Consider the following 26,703-nt stretch of genomic DNA (forward strand, 5'->3'; position numbering starts at 1 on the left):
AATTAATTTCACCCCCGAGAAGGGGCGGTATCCACCCTCAGGGTAAAGGTGCAAGGTAGTACCATGTCACCTTTGTTTCTTGAGGTATCTTCTAACCACTGACCAATTTTCGTGAAAGTCGATGAAGGTTCACCGAAATTGAAGGTAATCGTTCACTTTTACTTTCAGTGACTGCACTATACAAAATAATTTGCAATTTACTGATTTAAATGCGCGTAATTTGGAAGCTTATAAATTATTAAATGATATGTAGTCACCAAATAATTAATTTAATGCATTTTAAGTACAACTTTCTCTTACGCCGGGAAGATAGGGTGGTTTTCTTGCGAAGGGGTTGTAGCTCAATAATCGAAATGCACGTGATTTAATAGTTTATTCTTAGAGTATATAAGCTGTAGAAATTATATCCGCAATACGATATATTTTAAATTTTCTCAGCATTTTTCTCTTAAGTTAAATCAATTAAAGGGTTATTTGGGGGTGAAGGGGATGAGCTCAAAAATCGAAACTATATAATTTCAAGAGCTCATAAATAGCTCGTAATTGTGCCGCAAACACCGATTCAATATTCCTATTTTTAAGTAGTAGGGGGGGCTGACTCAGCCCCCCCCCCACTAAGGTATCAAATTCCTGCTCAGTGGAACGAGCTCAAAATTTTTAGTTTGCGGAATATGAGAGCTCATAAATCAGGGCTATTTGTTTTTTGATTTTTGCAAGTGGGGGGGCCAGCTCAACACGGGTGTATCATCCATATCATATTCTAGTTTTCTGTATAATCTTCCATGAATCACATTTAGAAATATTTTGATGGTATGGCTTATTAGTGATATTTTCCTATAGTCCGAACAATCTTTGGCATATATTGTTTTTGGTATTGTTACAAAGGTGGACACCAACCATTCCTGAGTGATTTTTCCGGTTTTATATACTTCATTAAACAGATCCAGTAGTACCGGTAGAGTTTCATCGTCTAGACATTTCAGTAATTCCTCAGGTATTTCGTCTGGAACTACAGTTTTTCCGTTTTTTGCGTTTCGTATTGCTTGTTCAATTTCCTCCATTATGATCTCTTGTCCCGTTTCGCTGTCGATTTCTTCCGGTTCTTGTCTATTATCCTCAAACAGATCTGTTATGTATGTCTTCCACTTTTTTAATTTCTCTTTGACTTCTATAATAATTTTTCCATTTATGTCTTTAAGAAGGCCATCTTTCTTTTTTCGCTGTGTATTTGTGATATCCTTTATTTTCTTGTGCATGTTAAAGCTATCATACCTTTTCATATATTTTCCAATGCATGTTCTCATATCTTGGTTGTTGGTCCATTCTTCATTTATTATGGAGCCGAGGCAGTTGTAGTGTTCACTCTTTCTACAGGGGTTTGGTTGATGTAGAGTTATAAACCCAGGTTTAGTTATGGATATTTTATGATCAAACGAATCAAAGAAGATTATTTTATAGTGTAAATTCACTAGTCTGAGTGCACTATCATTGCAGTATTCCTGTAAGTTGTTTACCGATGGTGTCTCTACACTCTTCATTTCTTCCTATCTTAGCAATAAAATCTCCCATAATATGGCTGGTCCACACTGTATATATGTAGTTGTATATAATTATACCAATCATGTCAGTATACAAATTAGCAAAATCAGAGAAACAAATCAACGAATACTTTTTACATAGACATTAAATTTTCTATTGAGTGTTTTCCTATTCGTCATAAAAAAATTATATCATTTTCGTGATTTTAAATATTATAAAAAATGTAAAAGGTCATGAAATACCAATAATTCGATATCAAAATTGGATATAAACACCATAAAAAGTTCCATTTGCCATTCCTCATTCTAAAGACTGACAACCATGATGATTAAAATTATCAAAATTCTTGTGTTATTTTCCGTAGTTCTTGTAATAGAAGCAGATTTTGATTATTGTTCGTTGACATGTGACCATGGTAAATTTCAACATACTGTTTGTATCAGAAAAAAGGAGGTATGTTTTTTAAAAAAATTTCATTAGAAATATTTTCAATAAATTGAAATTACTATAACCGATAGAGATGTTGAAAAAGTATAAATTCGTTACAAAGTACTCGTTACTTACTAATACCGAAAGTAACGGTTACTATATAGAGAAGCAAATGGTTACTTTAATTACTTTGATTACTCTGATTGCTTCGTTACTTCGTACCAATCGTATCAGAGCGAGTAACGACTATTGTATAATCTACTTTGATTACTTTGATTACTCTGATTACTTCATTACTTCGTACAAATCGTATCAGAGCGAGTAACGACTATTGTATCTACAACCAGTACAGTTGATTACTTTCTACCAATCGTATCATAGCGAGTAACGGACGGGACCGGTATTTTACGAGTGTTATCGAATATCGTTATCGGTATGAAGCGTTTTAAGGGTATGAGGGTGAGAAGAAGATAGAAGATGAAACAGAGGGAGGTGTAATGGTATACGTAAAATATGTAATGTATGTCATTAACAAATATCGAATGCGAGAACCCTATATTTTTATCTAGATCTAGGCCATTTGCCAATGTAGATTAGATAGTAGATCTTGTTATATCGGAATACCTATAAAAAGTACCTACCTACCGAGAAGTACGATTCTCGATATGATTACCGGTACTTAAATATAAGGGCCGGTTGTTCGAACGCTAATCAACAATGATCATTATTAAATATTTAATTACTGTCACCAAAACTGTCAATGTCAACTTTGTTTGGGTTGCTGAAAACATAATTAATTACAATTATGAGATTTATTATTAATTATGTTAATAATTATTGTTATATTAATTGATTATAGTCTCAGAATTGTAATAAATTATGTTTTAACAATTGACATTGACAGTAATTAATTATTTGATAATGATCATTGTTGATTAGCGTTCGAACAACCGGCCCTAAAAGTAACAAAAGTAATCATAGTAATCAAAGTAACGAATACTGTAAATAAATACTTTATACAAAAGTAACGATTTGTAACGAATACTTGAAAGTAACTATAATCAACATCGTTAATAACCGATAACCTCCCACGAGTACTTATCCATCATCATCAGCCCATAGTCGTCCACTGCTGAACATAGGCTTCCTCGAAAAACTTTCATTCAGGTCTATCTTGCGAAGCTGCAATCCAGTTGGTAAAAATCCTCTATATGTCGTCAGTCAATCTTTTGAGTGATCTTCCCGGATTTCGTCTATCCGCGTCTCCACTCCAAGAGTCTTTTGGTCCACCTATCATCTTTCATTCTAGCGACGTGTCCTGCCCACTTCCATTTAATTTTGGCTATGTTTTATATAATGATGCCATTAAGTCATTGGAATGTAAACAACTCAATTTGCATCCCACGTGTTGGGAAATTCAATACATTACCTAAGGGCATCATCCTTTTTGCTATGTCTCCATCATAAGGCATTTTATTTAAGTATGCACCTTTAATGCATCCATGTTATATTTAAAGGGTTTTTACCCGAATATTTTTCTTTGGTGGCTCAGCTAGCATCCAATCTATCTAACACTGATGATGATTTTTAATTAAATCGAAAACGTTTTGTTGTGATGTAGCCCTTTAAAGGGATTTTAATAAAATGTTATACCTTTTACAAAGGATTTATTCCAATTTTTATATAATGTCTTCTACACCACTTCTTCTGCGAATTTCTTCGTTTCTTACCCTACCTCTCAACGTTATGCTCATGAATGATCTTGCCATTCTGCGTTGTGTCACCTGTAGTTTTCGTGCAGATGTCTTTGTTAGAGTAAATGTCTTGCGCCATATGTAAGAACAGACAGGACACATTGATTAAAGGCTCTTCTGTTTAAGCTGATATTGGTTATTATTTTTATGTACAGTTTGTATAAATACCTATCCATACCCTTTTCTATTTAAGACTTTAGAGATGAAATTCACCCTTGCCTTGTGAGTTTTTAAATTTTTTATTAAAATGTATATAATTTTTTTAGCAATGTGGCAAGGGTCCAAAATGCCACCCAAGCTTTCGACAAGTAGCCCTTACTGACAAGATGAGAAGAATCATTCTAGATCGCCACAATGCACTTAGAAATAAAGTAGCAACTGGACAAGAAAAAATAGGAAATCAACCTTCAGCTTCAAATATGAGAGCCCTGGTAAGACTATATTTGAGTTTTGCAAGCAAATTTTGATAAAAGCTGGTAATTATTTTGGTATGGTACGTTTTTTTTCAATTTCTACCCACCGATGAGCCTTATAGTCCATTCACTCACGGTAAAATATTACAAAACCTCCGGATTTTAAAGAACCTTTGGATTTGAAACAAGAGCTTGGATTGACATGAAATTTGGTATAAGCATGGCTAATATGTCAAATAAAAAAGTGATATTGTGCCAATGTGTGTTTTTGCTCTACGGTTGAGTCCACCCCTTCCCGATGGTGAAAAAATATACCGTCAAAATACGTCCGGAAGTGGATAAACTGACTAATTCTAAGCAACTTTTGTTCAATAGAGTTTTTTCATCAAGTCAATACATTTCGGGTTATTTGCAAGTGAATAGCTTCATTTTTCAACAAAAAATAACACGTTTTTAGACGGTTTTTCGCAAATAATTCAAAAAGTACTTTATCGAAAAAATATTCTTATCAAAAATATAGCTTTTAATAAATTGAAAAAATGGTGTATGTGTGCAGTCTGTAGACCCAGTAGAAGCAGAGTTGTAGCTAATGAAAAGTAGGTTCTGATTCGTCAAATTCCAAATCGAATATTTCAACGTGAAATAGTCAAAAAATGAAGCAGTTTTCATGGAAAACTCATGATATATATATCCCGTTCACAGCGTAATACGCCTTTGGGTTCCCGTTCGCCAAGCCTGTCTATTCTGCCAGTCTTCTTCAGATAGATTTCTTGCTGACATTGCTTTTGAGATTCCTTGGATCCATGTTGTTGGTGGTCGTCCTCGTTTTCTTTTCTCTGGTGGTACCCATTCTAATATCTTTTTGGGTAGTCTTTCTTCCCCCATACGTCTAACATGTCCGTACCATATTAGTTGTTGTTTTTCGATGTCTTCTATAATTGATCTTTGTACTTTCATTTGTCTCCTGATGTCCTCATTTTTCACATGTTCTAATCTAGACTTTCCCGCTGCTCTCCTCCAAAAATCCATTTCAACTGCCAATAGGTTACCTTTAAGTTTTTGTGATAACTGCCACACTTCTGAGCCATAGACGATTACTGGTTTTAATATGGTATTATATATTCGTTTTTTCGTTTCCGGTCTTATATTTTTTTGCCATAATACTGAATTCAACGCACCTATAACTTGTTTTCCTTTGGTTATTCTGTCTTTTATGGCTTCATCACTTCGTCCTGTCTTTGTCAGTTTTACCCCCAAATATGTACATTGGTCACATTTCTTAATAGTTTCATCTTCTAAGTCGAGGTCATCTGGATTATTTTCTCCTCCTACGCAAAGATATTGTGTTTTTTGGACATTTACTTCGAGGCCCCATTTTTTGTACTCTTCCATTAGTTTTCTAGCCATATACTCCAGGTCTTCTTTGTCTTGGGCAATAACTACCTGGTCATCTGCATAGTGCAACGTATATAACGTTTCATCCCCAATAGATAGCCCCATCCCTTTACACTTCTTCTTCCAGTGCCTGAGTGCTTTATCGATATATATGTTGAACAGTATGGGAGATAAACAACAACCTTGCTTAAGTCCTTTTGTTACCTGAAAACCATTAGACACCTCTTTTCCTATTTTAACTTTTGCTATTGTGTTCTTATAAAGCTCTTTAATAGCATCGATTAGTGTAACGCTGATACTGGTTTTCTCCAATACTTTCCACAACTTCGCAACAGGCACGGTGTCATATGCTTTTGTTAAATCGACTAAGAGTAAATGCACTTCTCGAGATCTCAGTGTTCTTTTCTCAAGTATTTGGGATAAGCAGAAAATACTATCTACTGTGGATCGTCCTGCTCTGAATCCGTTTTGTTCTTCTGACTCAAAAGGGCGGTATTCTTCGCATATGCGTTCTTTTATAATTCTTCCATATAATCTGCTAAGCGTACTCGTAACAGTTATACCCCGATAGTTATTGCAATCTTCCTTATTTCCTTTCTTATGGATAGATGTAATCCATCCTTCTTTCCAACTTTGTGGCACTGGTTCTCCATGCAAGTGCCTATTGAAAACTTCTGTTAGAATCTCGAATAGTTTGTTGGTTCCATTTTTTATTAACTCTGCATATATCCCCTCTGGACCAGGAGCACGTCCATTTTTCAGCAGTGATACAGCTTTTTTAGTGTCTTCTACGTTGATTGCTAATGGCTCCCCTTGAATCAGGACTTCATGCTGTTCTATGTTTTTGTATTCCGGTCTTTCTTCTACTAACAGTGTTTTATAGTGTTTTTCCCATTTTTCAGGTTCTATGGAGTGTATGGCTATTTGTTCTGTTTTGTTGGATCTGATGTTTTTTATAAACCTCCAGGATTCTCTTGATTTGCGGCCGCCGATGTACGTATCTAATTCCTGACATTTTCTTTCCCAGCTTTGATTTTTTGACTCTATTACCGTTGATTTAAATTTATTTACCATTTCTCTATATTCTCTTTTATGTTCTTGATCTTTTGTTCCCAGCCATCTGTGATATAATTTTTGCTTTTGTTCTTTCATTTCCTGTAGTTCATCATTCCACCAATTATTTGTCTTTCTGGGTTTATTTTCTCTTATACCTAAGGCTTCTTTGGCGGCTTGATGTATTCCTTTTTTTATTATTCTATGTAGCTCTTCTGTTGTTTTATGTTTGAATACCTGTGGTAGTTGTTGCTCTAATCTTTTTTTATACAATTCTCTAGTACTAGCGTTGTCTAAACTTGTTAGATTGTACTGCAGTTGTTTAACTTCTACTGAGTGATTTTCGTTTATGTTTTGATTTTGTTGGTGTTTACAATTTCCGCTTAGAGGTAGTATCATTTTGGCTTTTACTAAGTAGTGGTCACTTCCACATTCGGCTCCTCGAAACACTCTTACGTCATGCACTTTTATTTTAGATTTTTGTTTCATTATTAGGTAATCAATTAAAACTCATGATAACTTGTTTAAATGTTTTACAAAAGCATTATTCTTGTTTTTTTAATTTATATCATAAAAAGTAAGGAGAATACGCTCAGGATAAAGTTGATCAAATTTTTTGGGTAAAAAAACTGGTGAAAATAACCCTCTAATTAGCATCCCAAATGAAATTAATCCTTACCGCTTCACAAGCTACTTTACTTATGTATTGTTTATATGCTCTGTAAGTTTTATCGGTATAAAGTGCTTATTTATAAAAGGACTGTAGCAGAAAGGGCTTGAACAAGTCACTAATCACGAGTGTATGCAATTTTTTTATTTAGCTCAATGCCTCGCCAACTAATGGCCATTGGCATGGTACAGTGGAATTTTCCAATCAGGTACGTAGTGTAGTGGGTAGTGTGTGTGTTGAGTAAATGTCTTGTTACTTAGCAAAGTCGTCATTGTTTTTGCAAAGAGACGCTAATTGTATCCGAACGTCTGCGGTTCCCCCGGTGAGTACCGATCCCACAAGGATAGAAACTATTTTCATTTAATAATTTTTAATAAATGAAAAATTCTCTACCCAGGGTATGCAAATTTTGAACAGTCATATCTTAACCAATTTTTATCTTCCAAAAAGCAAAAAATCTGAAATATTCGGAAAATCAAAACCTATATTTTTTACTCTTTAAGATTTTTGGCACCACTAATAATTTTTAAGTTATTTTGAAAAAAAAAGACATTTTTTTCAAAATTTCAAAAAATTTGTTTTACTTTAAATCTCAATGTTTTGAAATATAAGCACTGTGAACTGGTGAAACTTACAGATCATATAAAATATACTTATAAGTTTTTTCAAGATTTTCATAAATTTTCAAGATTTTTGTGCCAAAAAAAGGAATCAACATTATTCTAAGCTTTACTTGCTTAATTTTGATACTTGTTTAAAAAAAAATAAAAATAAAACTTTTTTAACACTTTAAAAAAGTTGTGATGATTTTTCACCGAAAAGTGCTTCATTATTTGGTAATTTACGTTGAAATATTCGATTTGGAATTTGTCGAATAAGAATCTACTTTCCATTAGCTGCAGTTGTGCTTATACTGGGTCTACATACTTCATAAATACACCATTTTTTTAAATTTTATATACGCTATATTTTTTCTAAGAATATTTTTTAGATAAAATACTTAATTTTGGAGTTATTTGCGTAAAACCGTCTAAAAAGGTGTTTTTTTTTTTGTTGAAAAATGAACATAATATTCACTCGCAAATAACTCAAAAAGTATTGATTTAGTGAAAAAACTCGATAGAACAAAAGTTACTTAGAATTAATCAGTTATCCATTATTTTGAATGTATGTTTTTTCACCCCCGAAGGGGTGGCACTCATACCCAGGGCAAAATCACATATCGACACAATATTCCTTTTCTTCTTTGGCATATTAGCTATCGAATATTAATGAGAAGTTGTTGCGAAATGTAAAAAAAAAAGAAAAATGATCTTTTTTTACATTGTCGTAAGTTATTTTTGGAGTAACTACTTCCCAAAACAACTTAAATATCTGTAAATTTGTTTTAAGTAAATGGTCGATATAAAGGCATCTACTTCTTATGGTCGCCTAGGGCCCCATGATGCCTTAAACCGCCACTGTCTCAAAAAAGTGGTAGTTGGTATTTCCATTCCCTTTTAATACTTTTTATTATTATTTTATAAATTCTTCATTTTTTTCTTCTATTATTCCACAATAGTCCGTGTAGCTGTCTATTAGTGGCTGATCTTGCTTGGCGAAGTCTGCTATGTATTTCTTCGTTACTCCCTGCTTGTGATTTTATTTGGACTCCCACGTATTTGAAGATTTCAATTAATTTAATAGTTCCTATTTCAATTGGTAGGCTTTTTGGATTTTCCCCTGTTACAAGTACTCAATTTTTTGTATATTAATTGTAAGGCCCCACTTGGTGTACTCCTCTTCCAGTTTTCTAAGCATATTATAATCTATACCAGGGGTCACCAATTAGCGGACCGCGGTCCGCATCCGGACCGTGAGCTAGTTTTGTGCGGACCGTCAATAAATTCAGAATATACCTAGTGTTTAACAATTTTGAAAATGTTTGGCCATAAAATTGTGTACTTACTACTATGTTTGGCTCAACTTATGTGTGCGAAGCCGCTTTATCAAGAATGAACTTTATTAAAAATCGGTAGAGATCTCACTTAACAGATGAATATCTCAACTCCCTAATGAGACTCAGTTGCACTAAACTCACTCCAAACTTCAGACAGGTTGTACATAAAAAATGTAGTTTTTCTCTCTGATAATTTAATTTTAAGTTATTTCCTCTTACCCCCTTATCGTTACTAAAAACTCATTAATTTTGAAAGTAAGCTGTAATATAAAATTGTCATGTGCATTTTTTATATTCATTTCCTCTCTACTGTATTGTAGGAGTCCTTTTCAGATGTTCATTTAATTAAAATAATTGTCAGATTTAATAAGTTTGCAACAAACACCTTACATTGAAACTAATGTAGAAAAGATATCATGTTAATTAGCATTTTGTACTATGATTATTTATTTTAAATTCCTCAGTTTTCTTTCTACAAAATTGAAGATGTCTAAAAACTTCATTAGCATTCAAAATATAAATTCCTAATTTTTAAAATATTCTCAGTAACAATTTACAATACTGCTGTTTTCAAAATATACTGATAACATCAAAACAATAAACAATGAATTTATATTTTATTTATTGTACCAGGAAAACTTACAAAAAAGTATACAGTAATCAAAAAACAATCAGATATTATTAGTTTTCCTTTCCATATTAGTCCATGTGTGAGGCCACTTTCGTATGAAAAATATTTCTGACTAGATCTCTTTGCGGATTCCTGTTCAAAAATGTGCCCTTTAAACAAATCAGAAGAGTGCCGGGTGAAACAATTTTTTAAGCAAATTCAAAATTACTTTTTTGCCTCGAAAAACGTATGTTTAGGTTTTTTGGGTAATTATAAACAATAAAGGACTCTTGTCATATTTCTGAGAAGTTGATAGTTTTCGAGTTATAAGCGATATAAAATCTGAAAAATGCGATAATATTATGCATTTGCGATGCTTGAAAACTGTCAAGTTTTAATAAAATGACAGATCTTTATTATTTAAGATGACCCAAAAATGCTAAAAACATTTTTTCTTGAGCAAAAGGTGATGTTTTGAATTTGTTAAAAAAAATATTAAATATTAAATAAATTTCTGCCCACAAATCTCGTCCGGCACCCTTCTGATTTGTTTATAGGGGATATATTTTTTAAAAAACAAAAAAAGAAGTCAATCTTAGAACACACTCAGTGATCAAAAGATACAAAGTTGGTTCACCGACCAATCGTAACAAAATCAACAAATGAAATAGAGAATGTGGAAAAATATTAAAAAAAAAAATATTTTTTTAACAAGAATCCACAAAGAAACCGAATCAGAACAGTCAAACACAGGCAGCATAAATCCGGACCCCGGAAGTATCATAGGTTTTCGAAACGGACCCTCAGTGAAACTAATTGGTGACCCCTGATCTATACCACTCGTCTTTCGCTAGAATGGCTTAGCATCAGCGAAGTGTACTATCGCTTGCAATCGATCATCTTCGATTGGGATGCCCATATATTACCATAGATAAATAATATATAGTATTACCGGATAAATAGGCAACTCACTGTAAAAATTTGATTCCTTACGCCATTTGCGACCGATGTGTTAACTAATCACCATTTGGCGGGAAATTCAAATGGACAAGCATTAATTTTATCCGTTTAGCGCCTCTTGCGGGCAATTTCGTTACTAATTAAAATATCTTGTTATTTTACAAGAAATAATCTCACCTATATTATTAAAATAAAATACCAAAACTTACTAAGCTTGTTAAAGTATTTTATTTAAATAATATCTAAGTAATACTCATAAATTATTCGGAATTCTTAAGTTGCAAAATATGTTATTTTTGCTGTCAAATTTAGTAAGGAAAAGGGATATAAAAAAGTTAGACAATTTTTTTCTAAATATAGGTATTCTTTTTCTCATGATCATCTTTCAGTGCGTCACAGTTTTTCGATTTCTTTCTAAAGCATTAAATTGTATGTGACAGAAAAAAAGGCACGTCGGTGATTACTTCTAGTTCTGTGATTATTTTAGTTGTCGATAGATGGCGCCATAATTAAAAAAAATATTTTTTTTTAATTAGATAATAATATTACCAATATAATCTGTATAATTTATAAGACTATACAAATCAAAGAAAATACCATTTTATAAATGCAAGAAACACATTTGATTTGTTTTTATTCCAAATTGAAAATAAAATGTGACAACTGTCAGATTTAACTAAAATGTCATGTTAGAATAAATGCCATAAATGTGTATTATCACGGACTTACCCTTTTTCCTATCATTTGTGACGCACTGAAAAATGATCATGAAAAGGACAATACGTGTATTTATTTGTTGTTTCAGATAAAACAGTTATAGACTAATTACTATTTACCTATGCATTTTTGTAACTTTTCTATGATTTGTACACAACAATAATAAACCATGTTTATTTTTTTTTTATTAACACATCACCAAAGTTCTTTCGCAACTAAAACAAAACTACACTTTATAAACGAAGGATAAGGAACCAACTGAAATTGAAATTAAATCGTTACAGATAATACAATAAAAACTGTAAACTAATAGAAAATTATTTGTATTTGCACTAACTCTAACTGCCATTACTTTTGACAGAATTGACATTGTCGAGTTAAGAATCGTTTGATTATTTTATTTGTGACATTCAGGTATGGTGTTTTAACATAAATGATTGGTTGAAGTCTTCGTGAGCGAGAAAGGCTGCCATTTCTCTTTATTTAGCTGAGCGGTGTGGAAGTGGTGGGGGAAATTCCCCAATTTTTCCATATAAGATTCCGGGGTATGTATATTACAGCGTTTCTTCTCTACATTGAAACCGCTTTATCAGATGCATTTTGAAGAGTGTAGGTGCCAATCAGCAGCCTTGCTTTAGACCATTGCTAATAGGCATTTCTCTGATTACTTTGTTTTGATGATTACCGTCAAATTTTTATAAAGCTGTTGTACTGCTTTTACATATTTCTTTTTCTGTTTAAAAACTCTTTTAGTGAGAAGTAAAATAGAACAACAAAAAAATCAGGTGTGTCGAAAGGTTCAGTTCAATTTTTTGTGGCCGTAAAAGGCAATCCGACCTAATTTTAATGACGCCTTAGATTAGTGCCTCGGGTATCATGCAAAGATAAACAAAATGGTCGATTTATCAGGTAATAAAAACTTTAAAAAACATTAACCAAAACTGAATTTTTTTATGATAATGAATGTAAATATATTGCTGAGGCTATAAAAAAATTATGTTTTTTAGATAAAGAAATATGTTAGGGCCAGATAATAAAAAAGTGAATATGTTATAAAGAGGATAAGAGCTTGTACAGGCAATAACAACATTAAAAGATAGAAAGCAATGGGAACAGACTATCAGCTAACGTCAAATAGTACTGCCATAAGAAGCATAAAAAAGAACAGGATTTTTGATCTTATTAACTAAGATGATTGTTTTATTGTGGATTCTTTCGTATTTGTTATATGATTGCTTCGTTCGTTAATCCTTAAACGCTAAATAACTCCTCTTCTTACTTTCTTCCATATATCATTAATTTATCAGCGAATTTATGGGGTTTTACTTAGTTTTTCCTTTCTTTTCTTTTCTATTCCTAGGCTTCTTCTTCTTCTTCTTGTGGTGCTTTCTCCTTTAGTGGAGGTTAGCGACTACACTGGCAAATCTGTCTCTGATTTTAATGAAATGTCTCTGAAATGTCTCTGAAAACTTTTCTGACTTTAATGATTTTTAGCTGTAGGTTGTCCAAGATATTTTCAAGATTCTTCTATAAAGCCAGAGTTCAAAGGCTTCTTAACTTGTTCATCAGTGTTGTGTTGAGTGTCCAGGCCTCCGTTCCATACAAATGTATTGACCACACATAACAATGCAAAAAAACGACATCTAAGGCTGATATTAATGCTACTGTTACAAAATAAGCTTTTTATTTTGATAAACCCTTGTCGGGCTACCTCTATTCTCGCTCTTACTTCTTGTTTATAATCAAGTTGATTGTTGAACCAGCAACCAAAATATTTGTATTGGTTTACGTTTTCAAGCTGTTGGTGTTTCACATATATTGGAAGGGGTAAGTTTTTGTTCCTTGATATTTTCGTAACTTTGGTTTTCGCAGTATTGACCTTCATCCCCATTTTTTCACAACCCTCAGTAACCCTATCTAACAGTATCTGCAGACTATGGTCCGAATCAGTCATTAATAATTAATACCGTGTCATCTGCAGAACGGATGTTCTTTACTCTTTGACCGTTTATCCTGATTCCTTCTGAAGAGTGCGATAAAGCGTTCGCAAATATTACCTCAGAATAGACGTTAAACAGTATGGGTGATAGCACACAACCCTGTCTAACACCTCGTTGTATTTCGATTGGCCTTGACGTGTTACCATTGGTCTTTATGATTGCTGTCTGATTCCAATAAATAGCCTCTATAATTTTAGAATCTCTTTTGTCGACTCCGATGTCGTTCAATCTTTCTATCAAGGTTTTGTGCTGCACCCTATCGAAGGCTTTTTCAAAATCTATAAAACAGACAAAAAGGTCTGCTTGCTGATCTTTGCATCTTTGTGCCAGAGTTTGGAGACAGAATATTGCTTCTGGTGTCGCCATACCTTTCCTGAAGCCAAATTGTTCTTGATAGGTGACCTCGTCACATCTTTTATATATTCTGTTCTGTACGATTCGCAAGAAAAGCTTCAGAATGTTATTTAATAGACTTATAAGGCGGAAGTCCTGGCATAATTTGGCGTTCTTCTTTTTAGGCAGAGGTATGAAGACTGATTCAAGCCATATTTTAAGATCATCCCTGTATTGTAAACACTATTAAATATACCCAGGCTGTGGGTGAAAAAACGTGATATAATTCAGGAATTTTTGAAACCTATCAGGTGTTGTAAAGGACGATGCCAGGAATAACTTATACTAAAATGTAACCAAAAATTTTGTGCGGTTTTTTATTTATGACGATTTTCATTTGTTAAATTTACAATTTTTAAAGATTTTTAATTTTGCAGCTTAGGATATTCATTTTAGAATAAAACTTTTAAATAGAAAATTGTAGTAAATTAAAAAACTTACAATTTGAGCTATGGCAAGTTTAATTTCGTTAATACGTTATTGCAAAACATCCTGCGAAAGGTCCAAAATGGCCGTTTTTTGCAATTGCCTTATTTATTGTGAAAATAACTTTTATGTATTTTTTAAGGCTTTAAAATGAAGATCTTTTAACACTAAACATAAAAAAAATTTGTATGCCCGATTGGTGAACTTGTTGTTTAGATATTATAATTTGTTTATCCCAAGAGGTCAAATGTCCAAGGCTATAACTTTTTGAAAAAAAATCGTACAGAGTTAATCCAAGATCCAGTCTCCCTCTAAGACTTATATTTTCATATTCTGATGTAAATATATGCGTATAACATTTTTCAACCTATTATTTCGGGTTTGAAAATAAGGGGGCAAATTTCGTTATAAACATTTAGAACTGAAGCCGCCCCTGTACATCCTATGAGTTTTTTACTTGCAGGTTACTGTTGCTGAAGACAAAATAAAGATTCAAAACTAAATAAAAATTTTCTACGACCAACTGAAGTCGAGATAATTATTTTTGTTTTCTTAAATCGTAGTGACTTTATTTATAACAATTAAGAAATTATTTCACAGTCATGGACTAAAGAAAGACTTATATTATCTTAAAATAAAAATTATTTTAACCGAAAATTACATTTAATTATTAAAAACGATTTTTAAAATGTAATGGAGATTTATTTTTCGTTACGACTATGATTTATTCTGTCGGTTGCCCGTAGCAACGGCTAGCAACTTATTATATATTGTATCACGGTTTTTGCTTTAAATTTTAAAGCACTGCTTGGATTGACATGAAATTTGGCAAACACATAGATAACATGTTAAAGAATAAAAATGATATTGGGCCTCTGTGTGCTTTTGTCCTGGGGGTGAGTTTCACCCCTTATGAGGGGTGAAAAAATATATGTTCAAAATAAGTTCGGAAATGGATAAAACGTCTAATTCTAAGCCCTTTTCGCTCTATAGCATTTTTTCACCAAGTTAATACCTTTCGAGTTATTTTCGAGTAAATACCTTAATTTTTCAACAACAAAAAAACAGGTTTTTAGGTGGTTTTTGACAAATAACTCAAAAAATAAGTGTTTTATTAAAAAAATTGGTTTTAACAAAAATATAGAAAATTAGAAATTGAAAAAAATGATGTATGCATGAAATCTGTAGACCCAGAATAAACAAAGTTCTAGCTAATAAAAAATAGCTATAAACATTTTTTAAAAACAGATATACATATTTTTTAAATACTTTAAAAAATGATTTTTCTCCAAAAATTGCATGATTTTTCGGTTATTTCACGTTGAAATAATTCACTTTGAAATTTGATGGATATGAACCTTTTTTCAATTTTTAATTTGCTATTATTTGTTAAAACTCTTTTTTCAATAAAATACTTACTTTCTGAGTTATTTGTCAAAAACCGCCTAAAAACGTGTCTTTTTGTTGTTGAAAAATGAAGGTATTTACTCGAAAATAACTCAAAAGGTATTAACTTGGTGAAAAATGCTATAGAACAAAAAGTGCTTAGAATTAGACGTTTTATCCATTTCGGAACTTATTTTGAACATATATTTTTTCACCCCTTATAAGGGGTGAAATTCACCCCTAGGACAAAAGCACACAGAGGCCCAATATCATTTTTATTCTTTAACATATTATCTTTGTGTTTGCCAAATTTCATGTCAATCCAAGCGGTGCTTTAAAATTTAAAGCGAAAACCGTGATTCAATGTATTATAAGTTGCTAGCCGTTGCTAAGGGCAACCGACACAATAAATCACAGTCGAAACGAAAAATAAATCTCCACTACACTTTAAAAATCATTTTTAATAATTAAATGTAACTTTCGGTCAAAATAATTTTTATTTTAAGATAATATCAGTCTTTCTTTAGTCAATGACTGTGAAATAATTTCCTAATTGTTATAAATAAAGTCACTACGAACTAAGAAAACAAAAACAATTATCTCGGCTTCAGTTGGTCGTAGAATATTTTTATTTAGTTTTAAATCTTTATTTTGGCTTCAGCAACAATAATCGGCAAGTTAGAAACTCATAGGATGTACAGGGGCGGCTTCAGTTCTAAATTTTTATAACGAAATTTGCCCCCTTATATTCAAACCCGAAATAAGAAGTTTAAAAATGTTATACGTATTTATTTACATCAGAATATGAAAACATAAGTCTTTAGAAGGAGAGTGGATCTTGGATTAACTCTGTACGATTGTTTTTCAAAAAGTTATAGCCTTGGACATTTGATCTCTTGGTATAAACAAATTATAATATCTAAGGAACAAGTTCACAAATCGGCCACTACAATTTTTTTTATGTTTAGTATTGAAAGATCTTCATTTTAAAGCCTTAAAAAATATATAAAAAATATTTTTACAATAAATAACGCAATTGCAAAAAACGGCCATTTTGGACCTTTCGCAGGCTGTTTTGCAATAACGTATTAACGAAATTAAACTTGCAATAGCTCAAATTGTAGGTTTTTTAATTTACTTCTTCTTCTTAAAGTTCCATCTCCTAGCGGAGGTTGGATATCATAATGGCTATGGTCACTTTTTTGGCTGCTGCTCTGAACAGTTGTAATGAACTACAGTTAAACCATTCTCTAAGGTTCCTCAGCCAGGAGATGCGTCTTCTTCCTATGCTTCTTTTTTCTTGGATCCTTCCTTGCATAATAACTCTCAGCAGCTCATATTTCTCTCCTCTGGTAATGTGACCCAAATATTCTAGTTTTCTTGTTTTTATACTGTTCATAATTTCTAACTCCTTATTTAAACGTCGTAGCACTTCAACATTGGTAATCCTTTGAACCCACTGAATTTTCAACATTCTTCTGTAACACCACATTTCGAACGCTACTATTTTTCTTATATGTTGCCTTTTCAATGTCCACGCTTCCATTCCGTATAGTAATATAGAAAATATGTAGCATCTTAGAGCCCTCAATCTGAGAGGCAACTGAAGGTCTTTGTTTGTAAGCAGTGTCTTCATTTTTATAAATGCTTGCCTTGCAGTTTCAATTCGGACTTTAATTTCTTTGCTTTGGTCATTTTTGTCATCAACCCAGGTTCCCAGATATTTACTACAATTTTCTATTTAAAACTTTTTCTCTAAAATGAATATCCTAAGCTGCAAAGTTAAAAATCTTTAAAAATTGCGCATTTAACAAATGACGGTGCTCTCAGACTTTGGAAGCAGAAATGCAGTGGTATGGGTATACCAATCGGAGACATAACATTATACACTTTGAATTACGCAGACGACCAGGTGGTAGTTGCCCAAGATAAGGAAGACTTAGAATATATGACCAGAAAATTGATGGAAGAATACAGGAAATGGGGTTTAGAGGTAAACATAAGGAAAACACAATATCTACACATCGGTAACCAAATACAACAGGAGGACCTAGATCTTGACGGAAGTGACTACATCAGGGGTTGTACAGAGTATATATATCTAGGGATTAAATTAACAAATAGTGGAAGAACGGAACCCAGTATAGATGATAGAGTGACGAAGGCTAGAAAGGTTACTAGAGCCCTAAACCCTGTCTTATGGCAACATAACATAAATTTAAATACAAAAATGAGGATGTACGACGCTATTCTGAAACCAATTTTAACGTACGGCTCCGAAGTGTGGCAAATGACAAAAAAATCCGAAAATAAGCTGCTTACTACTGAAATGGATTTTTTTAGAAGATCTGCCAGAATATCGAGATGGGACCATGTTCGAAATTAGTCCTGTCGCCAGGGGGGGTACAACGGCCTCCTGTATTCAGATGGACTTACTTAAGTTTTTTCTATGTATTTTGACCCGTAGAATACGAATTTTTTGGGTAACAGTTGATCCGGATGTCGATAAGATTGTTATAAACAAAGAAGTTGAGGAATTACATAACAGCGATTTCTCGCAAAACAAAATATGTTTTTGTATTTTTTGAGCCATTCTAACCAAAAAGTGTTCCTACAAATTTTTTCGTAGGATGCATAGTTTTCGAGATAAACGCGGTGGAACTTTCAAAAAATCGAAAAATTGCAATTTTTGTACCCGAATAACTTTTGATTAAAAAATAAAATAGCAATTCTGCTTACCGCATTTGAAAGTTCAAGTCAAAGTATATCGGTTTTAGTTATTTGCATTGCTAAAAATTTATTATTTTATTGTTAAACAAAAGTATAAACACCTAGTGCTGGAGTGATGTTTCCAATGATTTCTCATTTAAAATCGAACGAGTAGGTAGAGTAGGTACAAGTGCAAGCGAGGCTATTTCTACGTAGCATGCATGTAAACGCATGTATTAGGCACGGGAAACACTATGTGTTTATAGCTTTTTTTAGCCATAAACACATAAATTTTTAGCAATGTATATATTCGAAACCGATAGAATTTGACTTGAACTTTCAAATTCGGTAAGCCGAATTGCTATTTTATTTTTTAATCAAAAGTTATTCGGGTTCAAAAATTGCAATTTTTCGATTTTTTGAAAGTTCAACCGCGTTTATCTCGAAAACTATGCATCCTACGAAAAAACTTGTAGGAGCATTTTTTGGTTAGAATGGCCCAAAAAATACAAAAACATGTTTTGTTTTGCGACAAATCACTGTTATGTAATTCCTCAACTTCTTTGTTTATAACAATCTTATCGACATCCGGATCAACTGTTACCCAAAAAATTCGTGTTCTACGGGCCAAAATACATAATAAAAACTTGGGTAAGTCCATCTGAATACAGGAGGCCGTTGTACCCCCCCTGGCGACAGGACTAAATGAACAGATCAGAGAAAAAGTAGGTAAGCAGAAAACAATGGTGGACGAGGTACAACGAAACCAACTTACTTGGTATGGACACGTCCAACGAATGGGAGATGAAAGATTACCAAAAATTACAATGAGATGGATACCGCCAGAAAAACGGAAAAGAGGAAGGCCACCGACCTCCTGGAAACAAGGAATTACAAAAGCCATGTCAGAAAGAAATCTTCAAGAAAATGACTGGCTAGATCGACAGGTTTGGCGATTGGGTACAGGAAGGCGTAGAACGCTATAGAACCGGTTATATATATTGATGTGATCTTGATTATTGATATGAGATAATATTCTTATATGTCACTTAATTTAATCAATGTATTAATACTAATCTAATTAATTAACCAGATCACATATCAATATGTTTTCAATCTCAGGGCGAATTATAAATTAATTACTTAATTTCGTGGCTTCAAATATTTCTTAATGGTTCCTAATCGGGATAGAAAAGAAAAGAGTAAAAAAAATACACATATATGGGTTACAATTATAATCAAAATATTTTTTATTTTATTTAAAAGGCAATCAATGCTTAATATTTGCTATTTCTTATTATTCTTAAACATAACATTTACAAATGGGAATCTTATTTCCTTTTAGTTTTCAATTGAAAGTTTTTATTAACATTTAACTATTAGGAGTTATTAGCACAACTCTATTTAAGTTTGATGAAGCTTTTCTGATATTATTGATTATGTTATTTAATTTTTTATGTGGAATTTAATACGAAAAACCCATACATTCATGTCCAAACAAATGAGACTGACCTTTTCCTGGTGAACTGAAAATGTCCTCACACAAGACCCGTTTCCTGCTATCCTTGGCTGGCGATCAAACCTCGTCCTGGCTTCCAGTAATGTTCTCCTTTGTAAAACTAGCTCGAATAGTTCTCGTTCCTGCTTCTGTTGTGATGCTGTGTTCTACCTTTTTCGAAACTGCTATCAGCTACCGGGACACTCTTGGCTCAAGGAGGTTCTTTTACTCTCGACCTGGCCTACTTCTCGTTCCACGATAGATACTCCACACTCACGGAACTACACCGGCTTTCTCACTCTCCGTACACTACCGTATACTACTCGACTTCACTTCTCGATAGCTCAAAACATTCTGATCTCACTTTCTCATCCATTCCCCTACTTTCTAAATATCCCTTCCAGATTCACAAATCAATCTTCCACCACCAACTCTCATTCGTAATATTCCTCAAAACCAATTTTTAATCTTTCTAAATATGCTTAATGGATTTCAAAAGAAAATATTTAATTCCCATTCTAAAATACTTTCTAACTATTTACAAATTTTAATGACCTATTCTCTCTTTCAAATGAGTCTTATTTAGCATAGGCTAATGATCGAAACCTTCCGCGAAAAACGATAATGAACTATCATCTATTTCACTGAGTTTTATTTAGCATAGGCTAATGATCGACCTTCCGAGAAGAACGATAATGGTACGCGTCATGCACTTTGTTTATCTAAGCACATTGTTCCGAGTTTCGTACGCTTATTCTAATCACTTCTTAAAATTAAATATAACAATTTGTTGTATACAGGTTGTTCTAAATTTATATGCCCGAGGTTGAGAAAATTAAAAATATTTTATATTAAAGTGAATTTTGTTTATAATTATCAAATTTTAATTTTCATATCAAATAGAAATATAACAAATCCCCGCCTTGTATTCGATAAAATTTATCTGCATTTTTAAATAAATTTTCTCGAGGCAAAACCAACTCCCTGTATATTTCCTTACTTTAATCTACGTCTTATACCCCTTCTTCTTGTATTACTCTAATTAGTCCCACCTGTAGAGTAATTGTTTCCTTATTTTCAGTGTCCTCATCCTGTGTTAGAGTGTCGGCTATTATGTTGTCTTTCCCTTTTTCCCATATCAATCTTCTGTCTTTTTCCTCAGATTTTTCACATACTTTTACCGTGTATTCTTCATCCTCGTTTTCATATGCCTCCTCTTCAAATGCCACTGTTTCGATCATATCTTTTTCGCTTTCATTTGTTAGCTTTTTTTCTTCCTCTCCTGAGCCCGTCTCTTCTTTTGAGGAATCCCAGGTTTCCTTTGTTTCTGATACTCTCAAATTTTCTTCTTCTGGGCTCAACTCTTCTTTTGAGGAGCCACAGGTTTCATTTTCTTTTATCTTTTTCTGACCTTTTCTCCTTTTTCTTCTTTGTCCTTGCTTCGCTGCCAAATTCATTTCCACTGTTTGTTCTTTACCTGATTCGTCCGTATTTTGTTTCTCATGTTCCTTGTCCTGTTCTTTTTCTTTTTCTTCTGTTAGTTTCATCGTATTATTTTTAAAATCTATCACTACATGTTTTTCTGCCAATTCGTCCACTCCTACTATCATGTCATGTGACATGTTTGGCATTATTACACATTGTAGTGCATACATATTCTTGCCCAGTCGTACCATTACTCGTATGCCTTCATTTATAGTTGCCAATGTCCGTTTGTTTGCGCCCACTAAATTTACCCTAGGTATTTTATAAATTAAATTTGTTAAGTTAACTTCTTCTATTAGTTTTCTGTTGACCAATGTTATTTCAGATCCAGTGTCTATCATAATTTTAATTGGTTTCTCGTTGATAAATCCATCCACAAATTTTAAATTAACTCCATTTTTCTTTTCGTTGTTTCTTGCCAATTTAATAAACTCCTTGGGGTTACAAAAGATTCCTGTTTGATTTTTGGTTTTTAGTGAGCGCCGTCGTGAAAAAACGCCGGTTGCTCATCGTAGTTGATATTTTCGTCATAATGTCTCTCTCCGTCATATTCATCTGTCTGGGTATTATTTACTTCTCTTCTATTTTCTCTTGGTCTGTCGGATCTGTTTCGGTTTTCTCGATATCCCTGTTCATTTTGTCTACCATTATTTCTGTTTTCTTGATTTGAGCGTGTGGTGTTTCTATTCTGGTATTCTCGATTTCTGTTCTCATTCCATTGCCTATTTCTTTGTTCATAATTTCCTCTTCCGTTGTCTCTATTTTCGTTTTCCCTTCTGGGATTAAAATCTCGTCTTGTATAGTCCCTCCTATTTTGATTTCTATCTCTGTAATCCTGTGTTTCTCGGGGCCTGTAATCTTCTCGCGACCTTCTTGATTTTCTTTCCCTTAAACGTGATTCTCTTATTTGTAGGAATTGGCATAAACTATCTATGTCTTTGTAGTTTTGCAATGTGATATGATCTTCCAGCGTTTCTTCGAAATGTCTTGCAATCAGTTCGACTAATTGTTCCGATGAGTAATTATATTGTAAATGTTTTGCGTTATAGTAAATTTGTAATGCATATGTCCTTTCTGATATACCCATCCTATCATTGTATTTCCCATTTTGCAATTTCTTGTTAATTTCCAATTGTTGGACTTTTCCCCAGAAATAATTCAAAAATTTTTGTTCAAATTGTTGCCAACTGTCAAATTCTTCTTCTTTGCAATCGAACCATAGGCTTGCTTCATATTTTAGATGGTTTCTGATAGTTTCTTTTGCTGTTTCGAAATTTCCGATGTGTTGTATTTTCTTTTTCAGGCTATTTATGAACGGCACTGGGTGTAATCTTCTTACATCCCCGCCAAACCTTATCTTCACGTCATCTGTGCTATGTATAACCATTTCTCTTCGTTCTCCTACATTTTGTTGAATATTGATTTCCGCAATCTTTCTTTCCATTTCTTCTCTGATTGCTTGAATAGTGTTTTCAAACTTGTTTTCCAAATTTTCTATTTCCTTTTTCTGGCCATTCGTTAACTCCTTTATTTTGTTTTGAATTTTCATTTCTTGTTCTTTCATGTGGTCCTTCATTCTCATTTCATACTTTTCTATGCGTTCCTCTATTTTCTTATTGTTCTCTTCTATCGCTTGTTTTGTTTCCTGTTGATTGTCATCCATTTTTTTCTCCACTTTATCCATTGTCCTTTTTGCTTCATCCATTTTTTGTGACTGGAGTTGCATCAGTTGTAATAGTTTATCTATTCCTGATAATTCTTGCTGTTCTGATGCCATGATTGTCGTGTCTAAAATATCTTCTTGGTCTGAATGTTCTTTTTGTTTTTTGTTGTCTTTGCTTTGGCTTCTTGTCACAGACATTTGTTTTCAAGAAGTACTATCCCCGCCAAATATGAAATTTTACTAGTGTTACCAAGACGACTTTTTCTCACCCAAATATTATAAATTGTCAATAAATATATCAAATGTAAATATCGTAAAATAAAATATTAAATCAGTTATGTAAAATTTGTACCTAAAGAGATCTAAAATTTTATGTTATCAAATGTGAGTATCTCACTTTTTACCACAGGCATATAAATTTTCAAATACCGGCTTTACTCTTTCTATCCTTCAAATTTGCCACTAGAAATACTTTACAATGCTTTCCACGTTGGACGACAGTTGATGTGATCTTGATTATTGATATGAGATAATATTCTTATATGTCACTTAATTTAATCAATGTATTAATACTAATCTAATTAATTAACCAGATCACATATCAATATGTTTTCAATCTCAGGGCGAATTATAAATTAATTACTTACTTTCGTGGCTTCAAATATTTCTTAATGGTTCCTAATCGGGATAGAAAAGAAAAGAGTAAAAAAAATACACATATATGGGTTACAATTATAATCAAAATATTTTTTATTTTATTTAAAAGGCAATCAATGCTTAATATTTGCTATTTCTTATTATTCTTAAACATAACATTTACAAATGGGAATCTTATTTCCTTTTAGTTTTCAATTGAAAGTTTTTATTAACATTTAACTATTAGGAGTTATTAGCACAACTCTATTTAAGTTTGATGAAGCTTTTCTGATATTATTGATTATGTTATTTAATTTTTTATGTGGAATTTAATACGAAAAACCCATACATTCATGTCCAAACAAATGAGACTGACCTTTTCCTGGTGAACTGAAAATGTCCTCACACAAGACCCGTTTCCTGCTATCCTTGGCTGGCGATCAAACCTCGTCCTGGCTTCCAGTAATGTTCTCCTTTGTAAAACTAGCTCGAATAGTTCTCGTTCCTGCTTCTGTTGTGATGCTGTGTTCTACCTTTTTCGAAACTGCTATCAGCTACCGGGACACTCTTGGCTCAAGGAGGTTCTTTTACTCTCGACCTGGCCTACTTCTCGTTCCACGATAGATACTCCACACTCACGGAACTACACCGGCTTTCTCACTCTCCGTACACTACCGTCTACTACTCGACTTCACTTCTCGACAGCTCAAAACATTCTGATCTCACTTTCTCATCCATTCCCCTACTTTCTAAATATCCCTTCCAGATTCACAAATCAATCTTCCACCACCAACTCTCATTCGTAATATTCCTCAAAACCAATTTTTAATCTTTCTAAATATGCTTAATGGATTTCAAAAGAAAATATTTAATTCCCATTCTAAAATACTTTCTAACTATTTATAAATTTTAATGACCTATTCTCTCTTTCAAATGAGTCTTATTTAGCATAGGCTAATGATCGAAACCTTCCGCGAAAAACGATAATGAACTATCATCTATTTCACTGAGTTTTATTTAGCATAGGCTAATGATCGACCTTCCGAGAAGAACGATAATGGTACGCGTCATTCACTTTGTTTATCTAAGCACATTGTTCCGAGTTTCGTACGCTTATTCTAATCACTTCTTAAAATTAAATATAACAATTTGTTGTATACAGGTTGTTCTAAATTTATATGCTTGAGGTTGAGAAAATTAAAAATATTTTATATTAAAGTGAATTTTGTTTATAATTATCAAATTTTAATTTTCATATCAAATAGAAATATAACAATATATACACCGGTATATATTGAATATATAGCATAGAAATATACAATATATATATATATATATAAAGCAGTTAGGTAATATTGTCATAATTAGTCATAATTTTCTTCGCTTGATTAAAACGGCATAACATTTAGCCATCCTTTTAATTCTACCCCAAACGAGCAGATACCTACACCGAATAGTGATTCTAGGTCTGCTCACCGTGGCTGTTCCAACCGATTAGAAATACAGTCCGCTCTCAATCCCAAGAAATTAGAATAGAACAGCCCGTTTCATGGTATATATATATATATATATATATATATATATATATATATATATATATATATACAAAGGAAAATCGTCATAAATAAAAAACCGCACAAAATTTTTGGTTACATTTTAGTATAAGTTATTCCTGGCATCGTCCTTTACAACACCTGATGGGTTTCAAAAATTCCTGAATTATATCCTGAAATCGACCTATTTTTCACCCACAGCTTGGACTAATAGTCCAAGAAGAAAGTCTAAGTTTTCCTCATTGATTAACTTTAATAGCTCAGCTGGAATTTCATATTTTCCTACAGATTTGCTGTTTTTTAGTTGACGTAGAGCATATTCCAGTTCGGACTTCAGTATTGGGGGATATTCGTCGTTTTCTTTATTTAATGTAGGAGGTTCTCTGATGTCATAGAATAGTTCCTTTATATAGTCTTCCCACATGTTTATTTGTTCTTCAGGGCTTGAAATCAGTTTGCCTTCTACGTTGATTAGATTATTTGGTCCTTGTGAGTATCGGTACCTTTTATTGACAAGAATAAAGTCAATTTGGTTGCGGACGATGTTATGTTCTCTATCCTGTGGGGACTTCCAGGTATATAACCTTCTTGGCTTCTTGGTGGTAGTTTAAACCAGATGTTAGTAATTACATATTCATATTGCTGACAGAATTCTATTCTATTTTATTCCTAGGCTGAATGTTTCTAATAGTGCTTGATATATGTTTTTCTTCACTTCTTTTAAATTTCCTCCTTTTGTTTGACGATTTTTTGGGTTACTTGATTTGTAGTAATTTTATCTTTGATTCAGCTTGGTAATTCCTTGAATGATGAACCACAATCAACCTATTAAAATTGGACTGTCAGCAAAGTTCATAAGGAAACCGATAATGAATCGGTAACATCTGGAATGGATAGGCGTCATAGGAAGAAGAAAAGGAGAAGAACCTAATCCAATTTAAGCTTTTACATTTGTTTTAGAGTTGGAGTCGAGAACTAGAATATATAGCACAATGTTGGACAAACAATTGTCAGTATAAACACGACGACTGCAGAAGAACTAGTAAGTAATTGTTTTTGTTACAATCATTATCATACTTTTTGCTGTAATTCCTATGCGATGTTGACTATTGGGTCAAATTATTATCACTGTCAATCTTCACCAGAGATATATCCTGTATAAGCACTATGTCCTAAGTATCTCCCATCAGGTCTTCTTTTTACTTCCTAAACAACTCCTTTAATCAAGTGGTGCCATCTCATGACTTCTCATAATATATCCTTCTTCTTCTTATGGAACCGTGCACCTATAGTGCGTTGACGAATTATCTTAAGTTCAGACGGCTGTCTTTTGCGGCATGCAAATGTTCGCCTGTATTATTTATGCATGTCCAGTTTATTATATTTCGTAGCCACGACATTTATTTGTGACCTATTCCACTCTTGCCCTCAATCTTTCCTTGGATGATTAGTTGAGGGATTGCGTATTTTGCTCC

At 32.9% G+C, this 26,703-nt stretch overlaps 1 protein-coding gene across 1 annotated transcript in view; it reads left to right on the forward strand.

Annotated features, from left to right (window-relative positions):
* The first annotated feature begins 1,825 nt into the window (after nucleotides 1-1,825).
* Nucleotides 1,826-26,703, forward strand: part of LOC126892854 (venom allergen 5-like) — a 49,813-nt gene continuing 24,935 nt past the window's right edge. Inside the window, exons 1-3 of the mRNA XM_050662656.1 lie at nucleotides 1,826-1,992; nucleotides 3,989-4,153; nucleotides 26,189-26,270. Of these exons, the coding sequence (XP_050518613.1) occupies nucleotides 1,861-1,992; nucleotides 3,989-4,153; nucleotides 26,189-26,270 (379 nt within the window). The 5' untranslated portion in view covers nucleotides 1,826-1,860. The remainder of the gene's footprint in view (nucleotides 1,993-3,988; nucleotides 4,154-26,188; nucleotides 26,271-26,703) is intronic.

The sequence above is a fragment of the Diabrotica virgifera genome, chromosome 9 (assembly GCF_917563875.1).
Source record: "Diabrotica virgifera virgifera chromosome 9, PGI_DIABVI_V3a".
In the NCBI taxonomy this organism is placed as follows: Eukaryota; Metazoa; Arthropoda; class Insecta; order Coleoptera; family Chrysomelidae; genus Diabrotica; species Diabrotica virgifera.